At 37.7% G+C, this 15,800-nt stretch overlaps 1 protein-coding gene across 1 annotated transcript; it reads left to right on the top strand.

Annotated features, from left to right (window-relative positions):
• Positions 1-1,502: 1,502 nt before the first annotated feature.
• Positions 1,503-12,974, top strand: pde9ac (phosphodiesterase 9ac). Its single transcript, XM_077208507.1, has 20 exons — positions 1,503-1,566; positions 2,240-2,404; positions 4,193-4,263; positions 4,418-4,495; positions 4,589-4,632; positions 4,749-4,824; positions 4,916-4,986; positions 7,556-7,643; positions 7,791-7,872; positions 7,964-8,038; positions 8,124-8,210; positions 8,309-8,413; positions 8,498-8,580; positions 8,769-8,925; positions 10,263-10,376; positions 10,676-10,780; positions 10,861-10,989; positions 11,080-11,175; positions 11,624-11,701; positions 11,919-12,974. The coding sequence occupies exons 2-19, from the start codon at positions 2,339-2,341 to the stop codon at positions 11,672-11,674; spliced, it is 1,578 nt and encodes a 525-aa protein (XP_077064622.1). The 5' UTR covers positions 1,503-1,566; positions 2,240-2,338; the 3' UTR covers positions 11,675-11,701; positions 11,919-12,974.
• The last annotated feature ends 2,826 nt before the right edge of the window (positions 12,975-15,800 follow it).

Below are 15,800 nucleotides of genomic sequence, written 5' to 3'. Positions count from 1 at the left end.
AAGGCTCATAGAAAAAAAAAACCCGAATCAGAATGTCTGATTTTAAATAATATCTATACTTAGTAAATAATATTGTGAAATCATGTGCTTAATACCAACAGGACTGACTTCAACATCATAAGCCAGCCGGCCTTTGGAGGAAAAATGCTTCACTCTGCTCAATTATTAGTCGTTCGTCATGTTTTGTGTGAATTTTGAGTCAGTAGGGTGGTTTTGTTTTTCTCAGGTAATACGAATCCTTCAAGAAGACTTTCCAGCAGTTCCAAACACAGAGAGCGGGAGAAACATTACGGATGCTGAAAAGCAAAAGGAGAAGATGAAAGGACCCTAATGGAGGAGTTTTCCATATTCCAGCCCAGATCTGCCCCGGACACACATCCATAAACTGAACAACCGTAAAGCCTTTTATTATTAGGATAATGCCTTCCCCTTAGATCCTTTATTATTGAAATATGACTGGACTCCTCTCCTTTGTCCCATGATTAGCAGAGAGCCATGCATTTCTGATTACCTGAGGTGTGATTTTCTTTCTCACCTAGTTGCGTAAGCTTTTAAATGTATGCCTTTTTCGCAGGTCCCTTTTAACCTGCCTTTGGTAAAAGTTAAACTTGAACTAACCCTAACCATAGGCCAAATGCTTTGGGAAAAGAATTTTGATTTCTTATCAACCACATTAGCCCTATCCAATTCTGATCAAAATCGTGCCCCTGTGTCGACAGTAAAACAGTCCCTCTGGGCGGCCCAGGCTGCTAATCTGTTTCCGCTGTGGAGTGTAGTCAATGGCACATGAGACTCAGAGAATTAAGACGTAGGAAGCTTTTCTGCCCCCTCGGGGATGAGATCAAAGAGCAAGGAGGCTGAGAACAGGTTTGCGCTTGTCTCTACTGTTCACACTTTCATCCCTAGTTTGTTAGGGCTGTTAATGATCCAGCCACACATGCCAACAACATCACTTCTTCATTGCAAAGCTGACTGAGCCAGAAATTTTCATTGTGTTATGCATGTTAAAAATGTCTGTCTTTAAGTGTTTCAAGTGATTACATACAAGCCCTTTGTCCTTTCCTCAACTGACCACAACATATGTTGCTCTGAGTGGACACAGGAGGCTGTAGGGCACATTATGATGACAGAAATGTTCTTGTATTCACCCCGTTACATTCTCGATTTTATAGTAATTGCTACAGCTTGACCTAAAAGATTTCCATTTTTTTTCCACTAAAGACTCGTGAATCTCATCATGTTCAAACGTTCAAGCTGAATTTTCCTCAATGGGCCATCATTTTTTCAGACGTAAATATAGACTCTGGGGTGGGCTGCTAAATTAAGCGAGATGGACAATGAAAGGACTAAATAAAATGATTACAACAGACATCAAGGGGGTTGGGCACTTTTTCGCCGTAGTAACTGTTCCCCCTGACAACAGTGAGAGTGACAATTATATTCAGGTCCTTCAATGCTCTCAGGTTTCTCTTGCTCACTTGCTGTATTTGGCTTCATTGAGCACCTGGGACGTCTGGGAACGCTGCCTGTACGCAGGGAGAAGAGGGAGCTGCTGACGGCGCACAGGCAAGATTGCTATTTTCTGACTCAAACATTCTATCTGCAATGCTATACGAATAGAACATTTCATTATGTACAGATTAAGTTGCATGGTCAGAAATAAACGTGGCCTGCCGTACTTCAAGAAAGTTTCCAAGAAAGTCTAAGTAATTGAGGTGAAGAGTAAATTTAAAGTTGTATTTATGCACTGATGTGCACTATAAAGTGTGTTCTGCGAACTTGACAGGATTTTATTGGATTTTTACTTTTAGTCAAAGAAACCGATGTGCATTTGTGAGAATATTAAATGGCTTTTAATTGGATAATTCACCCAAAAATGAAAATCCTGTCTTCATTTACTCATCCTCTTGTTGCTCCAAACCAATTTTCTTTCTTCTGTTTCAGCATTTTTGATCTATATTTGGAAAGTCAATGTGGGTCCACACAACATCAGACCCCATTGCCTCATTGTATGAATAAAACAAAAAATGTTTTTTTAAATTGTTTGATGCTTGGTTAAGCAAAGTGTCACACTGCTTTTTGACCCTGTGGATCAGAGGAGGGTTGACACAATATGAAGGGTTAACTGATGCTTCGATCACTGTTTATTTGTTTGGTTGAAAGTACTAGACTACAGGGTTAAAGATTTAAAAGACTCTACTGTAGATGTGAAAGCCATTCTTTATATGTTTATTTGCAGAGGATATTTCGTTGTGGAACTTTTGAGAGCTGGCCTTGGTGGTTCTGCTCCTGGTTAGGGGTACCAGGACAGGTGGATCTCACAGTTTGTTCAGTTAGCATGGGGTCTGGCTCCTCCAACACTTCCAAAACCATCTATTTGGATGTAGATGGCAAAGTGCAGAAGGTCAGTGTCTTCAGTGTTTTAAGTAACTCAAGGATGCAAGTTAATAGTTGTCATGGATTACTACTGGTGGCTGACCAATATGGGGTTTTCACTGACAATAGTAATACGAATATATTGTTGACTATTCAGTGTTATTGAAATTTAATCCATTGAAATATACACCAAATTACTAAAATTAAATAAACACTTAATTTATAAAATATTTACTAAATATTTAGTGGAAAAATACAGAAAAGAAAAATTGCTCGAAAAGGCCAAATGGGCCTGGCTGGTGTATCGGTCTATCTATATCTAAGTCCTGAAATGCTGACTCTAAACCTTTAAACAAGATGTTAAGCAGTTTGGTTCTAGTTCGTCTGCCAAGAGGAGTGCTGGAAGATCAGTGTGCACAGGTTAAAAATAAAGCTGAAGAGCTGTTCCACAGGTGTGACTGACATTGCATGCTGTTGTGACACTTTGTGTTCTCCTGTTGAAGTGCTGTTAATGGTTGTTTAAGTTCAATTTACAGAGTGTTGTTCTACATATGAAACTCAGAGATGATCAATCATACTCTGAAGTACTCACATTATTATCCATGATTGATGAAAAATGTTTTACATATTCACAAAACTCATCAAGATTATTTTTGTCACAAAATGCAGGAGGTTTGGGAATATGGCAGAACCAGCATGTTTCAGATTCAGCACTTCATCTTAAAGCTCATACAACCTCCTAAGAGAGGACCAAGTGGACATTGAGAACATCGAGAATGGTTTACTGGTTTACATGGTTTACTGTAGTACAAGATCTATTGGGGATCTGAGCCTGTCTACCACAGCTGCCTCTTTCACAATGTGTTATTCTCTTAGTCATTTTTAAATTTCTGTTCAATAATAGATTCATTTAAATGAACCTATCAGTACCAAAAAAAAAAAAGTCTCAAGTCTTCGGTGTCACATGATCCTTCAGAAACCATTATAATATATATATATATATATATATATATATATATATATATATATATATATATATATATATATATATATATGGTGCTCAAGAAACATTTCTTATTATTTACATTGTTGAAAAAAGTTGTGGTGCTCAATGCTTTTGTAGAAACCGAGATACGTTTTTTCAGGATTCTTTTATTAAATTTCAAAATATAACCACTTTTTTCAAAAAAAAAATTTTTGTAACATTATAAATGTCTTTACTGCCACTTATGATCAATTTAATGTGTCCTTCCTGAATAAAAATATGAATTTCTTTAAATAGAAGTCTTACTGACCTCAAACTGTTGAACGGTAGTGTGTAAATTACATATATATTTAAATATCATAATTTGTATAACTCCAGAGGATCATTTCATTGCTCAGAGGTGGCTCTACCATAGTTTGGGAAATTTGGAGTTCTGAATTAAGTTTTATTTTAGTATTGACAAAAAAAAAAAAAAGACAAATGATATGGCATTATGATTATGTGGATAGCAAAGTTGAAGCATATGATGTTTGGTTATATATTATAGGCTCTGACTTTTTATTGCAAACTGGTGTCTGAAAGAGGAGACTTACGCCGAAGTCTCAATTTAATCTCATGCCGCCTATTAAGATGTTAAAGATTTTTTTCTTTCCAATGGGAAGACACCACACTTTTATTTTAAAGTTTTTTTCTTTAAAATCCCACAACATTCTCAATGACATTTCACAATTTTTATTTCAGGATACATATTTGAGTTGAGTTGCAGTGTTTCTCATTGTAGTACGACGTATGACATAATATTGCTAACACACCCTTATTTGTCCCTCATAGGTGCTTTTCAGTCGTCACTGCAGCCCATGTGATATCAAAGAACTGCTGTGTTCCTCCTCCAACATCCCTAGGTCTGTATATCACTGATATCACCACTAATCAACAACGCAATCCATTTTGCAAACGTGCAGTGGTTGAGAATGAAGTTCTCTGTAGTGGACAACATGTTCAGTGGTTAACATCATAAATCCATCTAATGTCACTTTTTATTTCTTCTATCTGTAGGAACACTTCTATAATGATGGTGAACCCTGAGGGTGCTTTCGTGTCTATCGATCCCACAATGCCCACTAACACCCCCAAGTAAAATGCAGCCTGGCCCTTGTTGTTTTTATAAGCAGTTATGATAATTTTCAGTTTGATCTGTCAGTTAATGAGCCCATTTTGTCCTTTTAGCTCCCTGTACAAAGTCATTCCTTTGTCTACCGGCCAGCTGGGAGGTAACATGCATCCGTTTTCACTGGTTGTCACAGTGTTTGACTCTTACTCGTATCCTAGATCTACATTCACTCATTATATTGTTTTGAGCCAAGATTTGTTCTGCCTTGATTTATAGCCTGTGTATTTAACTACACAGAAAAGGAAGATATGTTTCACAATGTGATCTCACAGGTAGCAGAGCAGTTCAGCAGGTAACGGACATGTTTGTTTTCCCATGGACTGGAGATGAATCTCTGTTTCTGTACTAAAACCAGCCAAAACTTTTTGTTCTTCTCTCTACAGAGCTTTCAGGATTAACGAACTGAAAACGGAAGTGACCAACAGACTGGCTATGCTGGAGAAGAGAGTAGAACGTATGTTTTACAATGTTACGGTTTGCTGTTTGTCTTAGTTTTTTATCTGGTTTTATATTTGCTCAGATTTAGAGTTAAGTCTGGAATACACTACATGACTTTTAACATCTAAACATATTTTAAAACACTAAGGGCCAGATTTACTAAGACCTTGCACCAGCGCAAACCCTCTTTTGGCGTTAAAAAACTACTATCAGGATTTACTAAAAACACGCAGTGAAAAATTAGCGCAGGGTTATTTTTGCGGCTGACCTTATTGCATATGTATTTGTAGGAGCTTCCCTTTCAGGTGCAAATTTTATGGGAGGAGAGTATTTAATGAATCATCCAAGTTCATTTACTTAGGTTTACACTTGTCAATTTACTGAAATAAATACCAAATAAATACCAAATAAAAGCATGCTTTAAACGAGACGCTAATTTGTGCTGCTCTTGGTAGATTGCATTGGTCATTATGGAAATGATCCGGCTGTATCTGTGTTCTTTAATCTGCATGTCGCCAGTAGATCATGCACAGAACTTTCCACTCCCTTCGGCACTTTTTTGGAATTGCGCTCATATGCTAATTCACCCAGTCTAGTAAATCTGGCCCTAAGAATTATTTACTTTGTAAATGGTTACAGAGAAAAACTGTCCATCATACACTAAACGACTGAGGATCACTTTCAAGTCATTCCGAACACAATAAACTCACACAGAAGCATGCATAGAAATATATACTTTTGTCAGGACCACTATCGTCAAATACGATTGACAATTAGCATACAGTTAGGACTGGCGTTATAGTTTTGTTCTGGGCAAGAACTCCCTGTGTATCCATGCAGCCTAGCATTGATAAGAGCAGGGAGAGTAGCTATAACAATAGGTTATTGTCGTAACCCCGATTCTCTGAAACATCGAGTGGAGAGATCCACTATGGGAAGGGCATACGTACCTGACCTCTGCAGAAGCATCCAATTGCACCAACAGACTGTCTAGTCTGTCTAGCCAGACTTGGTGCAATTGGATGCTTCTGCAGAGGTCAGGTACGGATGCCCTTCCCATAGGTGGATCTCGAACACGAGATGATGAAAGAGAACCCCCCTTAGGTTAAACAGAACAGAACCAACATGAATGTATTGCAGATATCATTAATTAATTTTAATGTACAACATAATTAGAGAATTTTAGTCTGATTCAGGGGGAATCAGAATGCCAAATCCTGACTGACGAGAGGAGGAGCTGGGGATGGAGGAGGGTAATTGGCTCCTAAGAAACGCGATAGCTAATAATACTAACGAGCTTATATATGTATAGGCTACAGTGATAGACGTTGTATTCCTATAGGTAGACGTGGATAAGCTGAGAGTCCGCTGATCCGAGTTGACTTACGTGACCTGCCAGAATTGACTAATGAATAAACAGCTTGAATATTTGATTTCTACACGTGGGCGGGAATGAAACGCCCCTTTCCTCTGATTTGTCAGCCAAAGATCAAACTGTTCCGTCATCAGTTCTTCCTTAGTTCCGCACAGTAGAATAAGAGTCCTCTGTTGCTCCGGCACAATTTGCATATTTTTAAACTCTCAAGACAGACGTCACATCCCAAACCTCACAGCAATTGGCTGCTTGATATTTGCATAAAGTTGATAACTGCCCAACCTTTTGAGCTCTCAGCCCTTTCTCCGGTCCAATTGTCAATCCCAAAATGCACTGCGTGAGTGTGAAGCTCGACTTCCATTGGAGTGAATTGAAAACGCTCACTCCGCTCCACTTCGCATCGCGTTACTCCCTCTAGATTACTAGCGGGATGTTTCTTGTTTTTTGCATCACTCGCGCGAATAGGACTTTCTTCATATTTGTTTTAGTGTCTATGGTAAAACACGCACATCAACAACAACTACATTTCTTTCAGACATTTTTCCGTCATCATCTATATTGGAGATAATTACTCTTGCTGCCCTACCTTGTGGAACTCTGAACTTGCAGAAGTGTCTGGGTTCAAAGCACCATCCAGGCGCACACACACATCTCAGTGAATTTCACTGTCTAGGCTACTCCAGGAACTGCGCCTGGATGACAACCGCTTCCAGCGCTACTTGAGGATTGCCCAATGCACGGACTTGTCCGTTAACTTATTGGCTTGCCGACAACGAGCCATGTGAATTTTACGCTCGAGATGAAAATTTTCAACTTGCGCGGAAGACGCGATCGAGGCGAATATCACGTTGGCGGCAACCACGTCGCCAAATTTGGCTGACAAATCAGAGGATTTCATTCTCGCCCACATGTAGAAATCGAATATTCAAGCTGTTTTTTAATTTTTCTACCTCAGAACGAAAAACTAAAAATCAAGCTGAATTCTTGTTTTTCGTTTTTTTTGGGGAAAAAATGAAAAAACGAAGAAAACGAACTGTTTTCTATTTTTTCTACTTTCAATATTAAATTAAATCATCTACAGTATGATAAAAAAAACAACAACAGCCTAGCAACTGCATAGCAATGCAAAAAAAGAGCTTTACTACAAACACTCAGAATGCCATAGCAACACAATTAAAAAACTTTCTTATTATTTTGATTTTCTATACAGTGGAGGGTTTGAAGGTCGTGGAGATTGAAAGGTGCAAAAATGACCTGAAGAAACTGAGAGATGAGATGACATCCAGAGCAGGAGGAAGGTAAGTGAAAGAAAACACTTTCCAAAGAAAATCAAAGCAAGCGTGACAATCTATCTGCTTATCCATCTAGAGCCGCCATCATGTGGCTGTTTTCAAAACTAGAAACATAATTGTATCTAAATGACTAATCCACCAATCTCCTTTTAGAGTGAATTGTCCATGCAAATACAATTTCTCAGACGATGGAATGAAATTAACTCCTAGACGTGACGTCCCCAGCTACCCAAAGGTGCTTTAAAGTTTTATGACGTGCTTTGATTGAAAAGAACATTTTGTCTCTCTCTATGTGAATTAATCTCTAGTAGTCTTGATTTCCTCAGTACACGCTTTCTCAGGAGACCATTGAAGCGCTGAAGAAACCAACCTTCGATGTTTGGCACTGGGAGCACAATGAAGTAAGTCTAACTTGGTGAGATATACAGTGCATTTAGAAATGAAGTGTACATGCTCTCTTTTTATGGTTTACCGTTTATTCATCAGATGTTGAGCTGCTTGGAGTACATGTACCATGACTTAGGTCTTGTGAAGGAGTTTAACATGAACCCGATTACTCTCAAACGCTGGCTGGTAAGAAAATTAGTATAATTGTAGAAATTGAAATTATATGCACTGAATTTTCCAGTTTAACAGCTCTGATGTTCCCCAATCTTTTTATATGTTTTCAGCTGGGCATTCAGGAAAATTACCGTAGCAACCCGTTCCATAATTTCCGCCATTGTTTCTGCGTGAGTCAGATGATGTATGGCATGATCCACCTCTGCAACCTCCAGGTGAGAATGTAACGTAAGTAGCAATTAGTACAGCAATTACTTTGGAAGAGTAAAAGTGGAAACCTGTGTGTGTGTGGCCCACAGGAAAAGCTCACACTGACAGATCTGGGCATTTTAATGACTGCTGCCGTGTGTCACGACTTAGACCACCCTGGATACAACAACACGTAAGATCTTCGCTTCTGTGTAATTATGCTCTCGAGTCAGTTCTCATAAAAAACATACAGGTGTACCCAGGTATTTGCCTGCACGTTCGTGATGACAATTTTACAGTCCTATATCTATGCTGTTTATCTTAGTAACCATTTCTCATGACGTATGAAGAGATAATCTAGCGCATTAATTTCTTATGCAGGTATCAAATCAATGCTCGCACTGAGTTGGCAGTCCGCTACAATGACATCTCGCCTCTAGAGAATCACCATTGCGCTGTGGCCTTCCAGATACTCTCATTGCCAGAGTGTAACATATTTGCCAATGTGGACCCAGAGGCCTTTAAACAGATCCGACAGGTATAGCATTAAAATATCAGCTCCCGTTTGAGTTGTCTAAGGGTCAGTTCACACAGAACGCATTTTTGCATTTTAAAATGTGGGACAGGGCAGTGAAATGAAGAGAGAAAAAGTCTCAAGATAATTTTTTATTTAAAAAGATGAACCTCTTTTAACTTGAGCTCTGTGTTTTTGTAACACCGGAAGATTAATGCTGTCACAATATCAGATTTTTACTTCATGATCATACTTCATGATATCGTAGTAAAAACAATTTGCAATAATGACATTAACGCAAAATTGATAGAACATTTTGAAAAAAAGGAAATAAATAATATTATTGGTCAAATTCATCTTTAAGTTTATACAAAATAAACTTAAAGATGAATTTGACCAATAATATTATTTATTTCCTTTTTTTCTCTCTTTTTTTGGCCAATGATTCGCACTCAAAATAGTGGAAATAATTGTAAGCAAAACTGTACATAAGCATACCAAAATAACTTCCTGTTTATCTGCACTTCCTGCAGAAGATTGGGGTGTCTAGCATGGGGTGTCTTTTTTACAGAATCCAAAAAACTCCCACACTGGCTAGGTAACTTTTTCCAGGCGGCTAGAGTGTCGCTTTCCTCTCATATCCTCCAACATGATTTTGTGTGGCAGTAGCATGTTATGTTAAATGTTATGATGGTATCATATTGTTTAACGCATTCTCATCCTTTGGAGTCATATGTGACGCCATATGACAAAACGGCGAAATACTACGCACATGGCACCCTTTATCGACAATATAACACGCACTGTGATGGGTAGGTTTAGGTGTGGGGTAGGGTCTGCGTCTCATATTCACGCTAAATGATGCCAGTCAATTTTATGACGCCTTGGGTTCGCGTGTTATATTCACGCTAAAGGGTGCCATGTGCGTAGTATTTCGCCGTTTTGTCATATGGCGTCACATATGCCGCCAAAGGATGAGAACGGGCTCTATTGTTAAGGTGCACTACTACCACCTACTATGATAGATTGGATCAACCAGTTACTGACGTGGATTATTGTATATGTAGTATCAACACAATATCAAAATATATTTTTTTAAATATCATTGTTATCATCGATATATTGCGACACCTCTACGCTAGTTGATGCAAAAGACATGAGCACAACCATCAAAGATGACTGTCTAGCGCCTGTAAAAAGCACATAAAAAAAAAACTATGGAAAAGCATTGGAACACAAAAACACATTCTGCGTGAATAGCCCCAAGGTCATTGTTTTGCAGTAAACATTCTTATATTTTAAAGGAATTTCTATATATATATATATATATATGTGTTTATTATATGACAATGTATTGGCAGGCTATTATCACACTGATTTTGGCTACGGATATGGCCAGGCATGGCGAGATTCTGGACTCGTTCAAGCACAAAGTGGACAGTTTTGACTTCACCAATGAGGAGCATGTGACTTGTGTATGTACCGTACTCCCTCCCTGCCAAAAACACATCTTAAACCAGTCTTTATATGGTCGGTTTAAGAGGGGTTTGGGGCACATTTTAGCTGTTTAGACTTTAGAGACCTGCTTGTCAAAAAGCTAAACCAGCATAACGGCAGTTTGTCAAGACTGGTAGACCCATTTTTAAAAAGCTAAGACCAGACTAGACCTGCTAAGACCAGTTGAAAGCTGTGATTTTCAGCAGGGATATGGCATGAATTTGAAAAGTAAAGTTTGACAGGTAAAGTAAAGATTTGTTGTTTGTCACGTGTTCAGCTGAAGATGGTCCTTATCAAATGTTGTGACATTTCCAATGAAGTCCGGCCTACAGAGGTGGCAGAGCCGTGGGTGGATTGTCTGCTGGAGGAATACTTCATGCAGGTTTGCTGACTCTCCATCTTGTGTTGTAATTGCTCTAAAGTGACAGGTGGGTTTGTTTATGCTGTCTTGTCTTTGTTCAGAGTGATAGAGAGAAATCTGAGGGGCTTCCTGTGGCAGCTTTCATGGACAGAGACAAAGTCACCAAACCCACAGCCCAGATTGGCTTCATTAAATTTGTCCTCATCCCCATGTTTGAAACTGTCATGAATGTAAGTGAAATAAGTAATGTTTGGTGTTTATTCAAACGTTACTTTTGAATACTTTTACACCATTCACTCACCCTCTTATGTTCCTCTCAGCTGTTCCCTCAGATTGAAGAGATTATGGTGCAGCCTCTCAGAGACTCGCGGGACCACTATGAGGAGCTGAAGCAAATTGATGACGCCATGACCGAGGTAAACGCTCCTCAGCTCATAGTCATAGTTTGTCATTTATTGTATGTAATTCAAATGTAATTTATTCCTTGTACTCCAGTACTTCATAGTCACTTTATCCTTCAGAAATCATTCTAATATGCTGATTTGCTGCTCAAGAAACATTTTTTATTGTTATCAATGGTGAAAACGGTTTATATTTTTGTATTGAATTATTTAATATTTACAGGAATCTTTGAAACAATAGATAGTTCAAAAGAAAAGCATTTATTTCAGGGCATTATAACATAGATATCTTTACTGGCACTTTTGATCAATTTAATTAGGTTCTTTAAAAAACAACTTTTGAACAGTTATCTGAGTGTGTGTGACAGATTATATTATAAACATACATGCAAATGTATGTATCTATCTAGGATCATCTGAGTCCCATCTTGCTAACATAAAGGTGTGTTTTTTGTTCAATGAGGCACTGAAGAAAAAAACAGAAAATATGTCATTAGGAGGGGAGAAGAAATAGGCACTTCTGTGATTGTAATGATAATATGTAAGTATTTGATATAGTTTTGATGTATTTGACTTGATACATCATACACTGAGTGCAGTGTTTTGTCCTTTCCATATGCCTGAAAGCCATTCATTTTACTTATATGCACTTTAAGTTTTTTTCCCTTTACTTGTACCTTACTGTTTTTTTCCCTAATCTTTACTTTTTATAGTAGCATTTGTTGCTATGTTTGATGTGTTTTCGTGTGTAATTTCAGGAAACCCGTCGGCACTGTGTTGACAGAGTTCCGGTGTGAGGATCTGTGAGACACTGGGCTGGTGTTGACAATGGCTGGTTTGAATCCACTGAATCTAAAAGGTCACCTGATCGACTCATGAAATCACGAGATGTTCCTTTTACCAACAGACTACTAGGCCATGCAGTCTGATTCTTTCTTTTTGGCTGATATGGGCATAGATTCATCACTTCAGTTTTTATCTTGTTTGTTTGTTTTTTTGTTCTATTTACAGTGTTCAACAACAACAACAAAAATGCACTTCTATTGCATGTACGTAGTATGTAGTCATCTGAACGTTTTGTGGTCCCAAAGCAATTAAGATACCAGATTACAGCATTACGTATAACCATAACTAGTGCCTTTTAAAAATGTTTTGGTGATTCTAAAAGGTCAGCATGATATGATACTGTTCCTTTATCAACTATTTCTCTCCTGAGTTCCTTTTAGAACATATCAGTTTCACATTTTAGGCCATTTTGTGGTGGGCACAATACCACTGTAAACCATAATATCAGATTTTAAAGATACCCGAGAACTCCTTTTGCAGTGTTTTGGTTGTGTTTCCAAACTAGATGTGTTTTGCATTGTTCATTTGGTTATTGAGGTTTGAAATCAATACATGTCGACTAGAACATCCGGATTAATGATATAGGATGAAACAAAAAATGTTATCATAATGTGCTTAATATCATAACTTTTTTCTACAGAACACAAAATAAGATGTTTTGAAAAATGCCTCAGAAAATGGGGTCCAGTGTTTTTGACTTTTATTGTATGGACAAAAATAGTTGAAACATTTTTCAAAATGTCTTCTTTTGTGTTCTGCAGAAGAAAAATGTCATACAGATTTGTAACGGCATGAGGGGGAGTAAATTGCAGAATTTTTAATTTTAAACACCAGGAGTCATACCTTCTAACCACACTCAGTATTTCTGCCCTGTGGCCCCATGTTCTCACCGTTCTCTGTATCCTATTTACTCTGGTTTGCTTCTAATACTTCCTTAAAATAAGACAATAAAGTCTGTGGGAGTTCTGCCTCCTGGCTGTTCTTTTCTCCTTTTATCAACGTGGTAATAAAAACTCTTGCCAGGAGGTCACATGTGTTTGCTATTATGACAAGGTTAGGCCTGTACGCATCATATCATTCATATGTTTCGCTGTCAGTGTTTGGCATCTTTGTCTATAGATCAGCAGATTTTGATTGATGAAGATCACGGCACATTTCCTTCGCTAAGGGCTGCGTGACTTGTTGAAACAGGACTGGGTTTTAAAAGTTTGTCATTGCAAGCCATCAATTAAAGCAGATTTTAAGAGGTGAATGGAAAGTGGCTTGGTTTTGAATCACGTGACCCAAAACGTAGGGCTAAAGCACATGCACAAATTACATAGTGCAGTTCATCTGTCATTGTTCCATGTGCACAGACTGGAACATGTACGTCTGAACCTGTTCTTAAAGTCACGCTTTTTCCATCCCGGCTGGAGACGCTGGATATTTTTGTGCCTTTGGCTTGTTTTCATGATAAATGGCATCATTTGATATGAATTTCTTCCTCTTGTTGCCTCTATTAGATAATGAGCCTCAATTTAAGCTTTCAATTATCCATCTGCTGGCATGTCTTGCTTTGTCTCCACTCGACTGTGACTTATTGAGTTCACAGATTATCAAAGCCTGTTTCATCACCCACTTCAGAGAAATGAAAAAACGTATTTGAATCAAAACAATTCTCATTCTGATTCCAATTCATCCAGGCACACCCTTGCTTTTAGCTAGATGTGAGATATATTCATACTTTGATTGCATTTTTTTACCTGCTTTTCAGTGGAAGAGGAGTCTCTGACATGTTTCAAAAAGTCCCAAAAAGTACTTTTATCCTTCCCATATTAATTAAGAAGCAACACAACAGGGTTTAAAATAATCTCAAGTTGTTTTGTACCCAGAAGGCACAGACTGACCTATTAAGTTTTGTTTTTTGTGTTCTGACACTTTCAGGTTCTGTGTCGCCTGTGCTTTACTGACTGTTCACAGGGTGGCAATATTTCTCTTAAGAGCTCTTTTGTACTTTCCACTCAGACGACTAAAAGAAGAGCAATTAGATGACAAAAGAAAAATTCTCAAGAGTGGAAACTGAAAACGATAAAGAAAGTTACACCCAGACATATAAAAGCCTGGTTTCTGGTCATATAACAAACCTACCTGTACTGTGTTGGTATTGTAGAATTTGGCACCATTTTCTACATTTACTGTCTTTTTTGACAGATCACTTTGAACTTTTTACTATCTTTGTATGTTTTCAACAATTTCATTTACACCAGAAATGTACACTTCCTCAAAAGTAGGAAGCAGTACAGCTGTTTTCAACGTTGATGATAATAAGAAATGTTTCTTCAGCACCAAATCAGCATTAGAATGATTTCTGAAGGATCATGTGCCACTGAAAACTGGAGTAATGATGCTGAAAGTTCAGCTTTGCCATCACAGAAATAAATTACATTTTAACTATATTAAAATAGAAAACAGTTATTTTAAATTGTAATAAGGTTTCACCATATTACTGTTTTAACTGTAGCCATGGTAAGCAAAAGAATTGTCTTTCAAAAACATTAAATCATCTTCAAACTTTTGAATAGTAGTGTACATTATTTAACCAATTCTTGGACTTTGTTTTTAAATGTTGAAGAGAAATATATTTTGGTGATTGGTGCACATCAATTCTGGTTTTCTAGAGAAAAGACAAGCACAGTTGAAACCAGCACACATTATCTGTGTGAAGAACGGCCCGCTGAGTAATTTGACTCCAGTAAAATTCTCTCTGTCTTTATCAGTATCATTTATCAGTTCAGCGTCAAACTTGAAGCCGTGTTTGTCAGTGAAAGTGTTTTGGAGACGATTTTCCAAAACAGATTAAATCTGCTTTGTGTCACTGCGGTCGAAGTGGTGTAAACTGTAAAGTCCAATTAAAAGTGATTTGGATTCTCTTTAAAGGGCCACACTGTTTTGATTTCCTTTATTGGCATTAGTTTCCAAATCCCTCTTGCTAAATAGGGGTAGTTCCACCAATGAATCCCGTTTGATGTTTTATGTTTTTCAGGATAATGTGACAACAAATATGTGTCATATTTCAAAAAGTAATCATTTTATGTTAAAAAGTTTATTTGTCACATGTGCAACAACTCAGAAGTATACATATGTACAGTATATATATATATATATATATATATATATATATATAACTAGCAATAAATCAAAATAAAATATAATTGCATATAGTACCAAAAATAAAAGATTTAAAAGCTAAACGTGTCTATTTGTAATTAAGAAGCATACCTCAGTAATGGAGTAATGGACAGCAGTGGAGCTTTAATGACATTCCTCATCCAGACTCTATTAAACTTCAAAGCTGCAGAACTCTCCCCTCTTACTGTATTTCCGCTCCAGATACTGTCTTTGTTTAAACACATATGTCTCCACCGGTCGGCGTCTCCTCTCTGTGTTTTCTTAGAGGGGCCCAGAGCTAAGGGTCAGTGTTTGGGCTGGGGGGTGTCTAGATTTCAGTTCACCACAGATGCATGAATCATTTTCCTTTAGTGGAAGAAACGGTGCAGAGCAGAATGTTTCATTTCCTTTGTTCCCAAACTTTTTCACCATCTTGAGACCCACCAAAAGCTTTGTACTGAAATATAATGGGGAAAATGCATTTATTCTCTCTTAATTAACTTTTTATTTTTAATGCAGTAAAGATTCATTAAAATGATGCAACTTGCAGTAAGTGAGTCATGTGATGATTCAAATGAGTGCCATTCAGTAAAATGTTTGTCAGAAGGATTCATCAGACTGATTCAAACCATTAACTCGGAAAGAGG

This window comes from Siphateles boraxobius, unplaced genomic scaffold (assembly GCF_051911475.1).
Source record: "Siphateles boraxobius isolate OS27281-9 unplaced genomic scaffold, OSU_SipBor_1 6, whole genome shotgun sequence".
In the NCBI taxonomy this organism is placed as follows: Eukaryota; Metazoa; Chordata; class Actinopteri; order Cypriniformes; family Leuciscidae; genus Siphateles; species Siphateles boraxobius.
The sequence above is the reverse complement of the archived record's forward strand: the minus strand, read 5'-3'. Positions and strand labels throughout refer to the sequence as shown.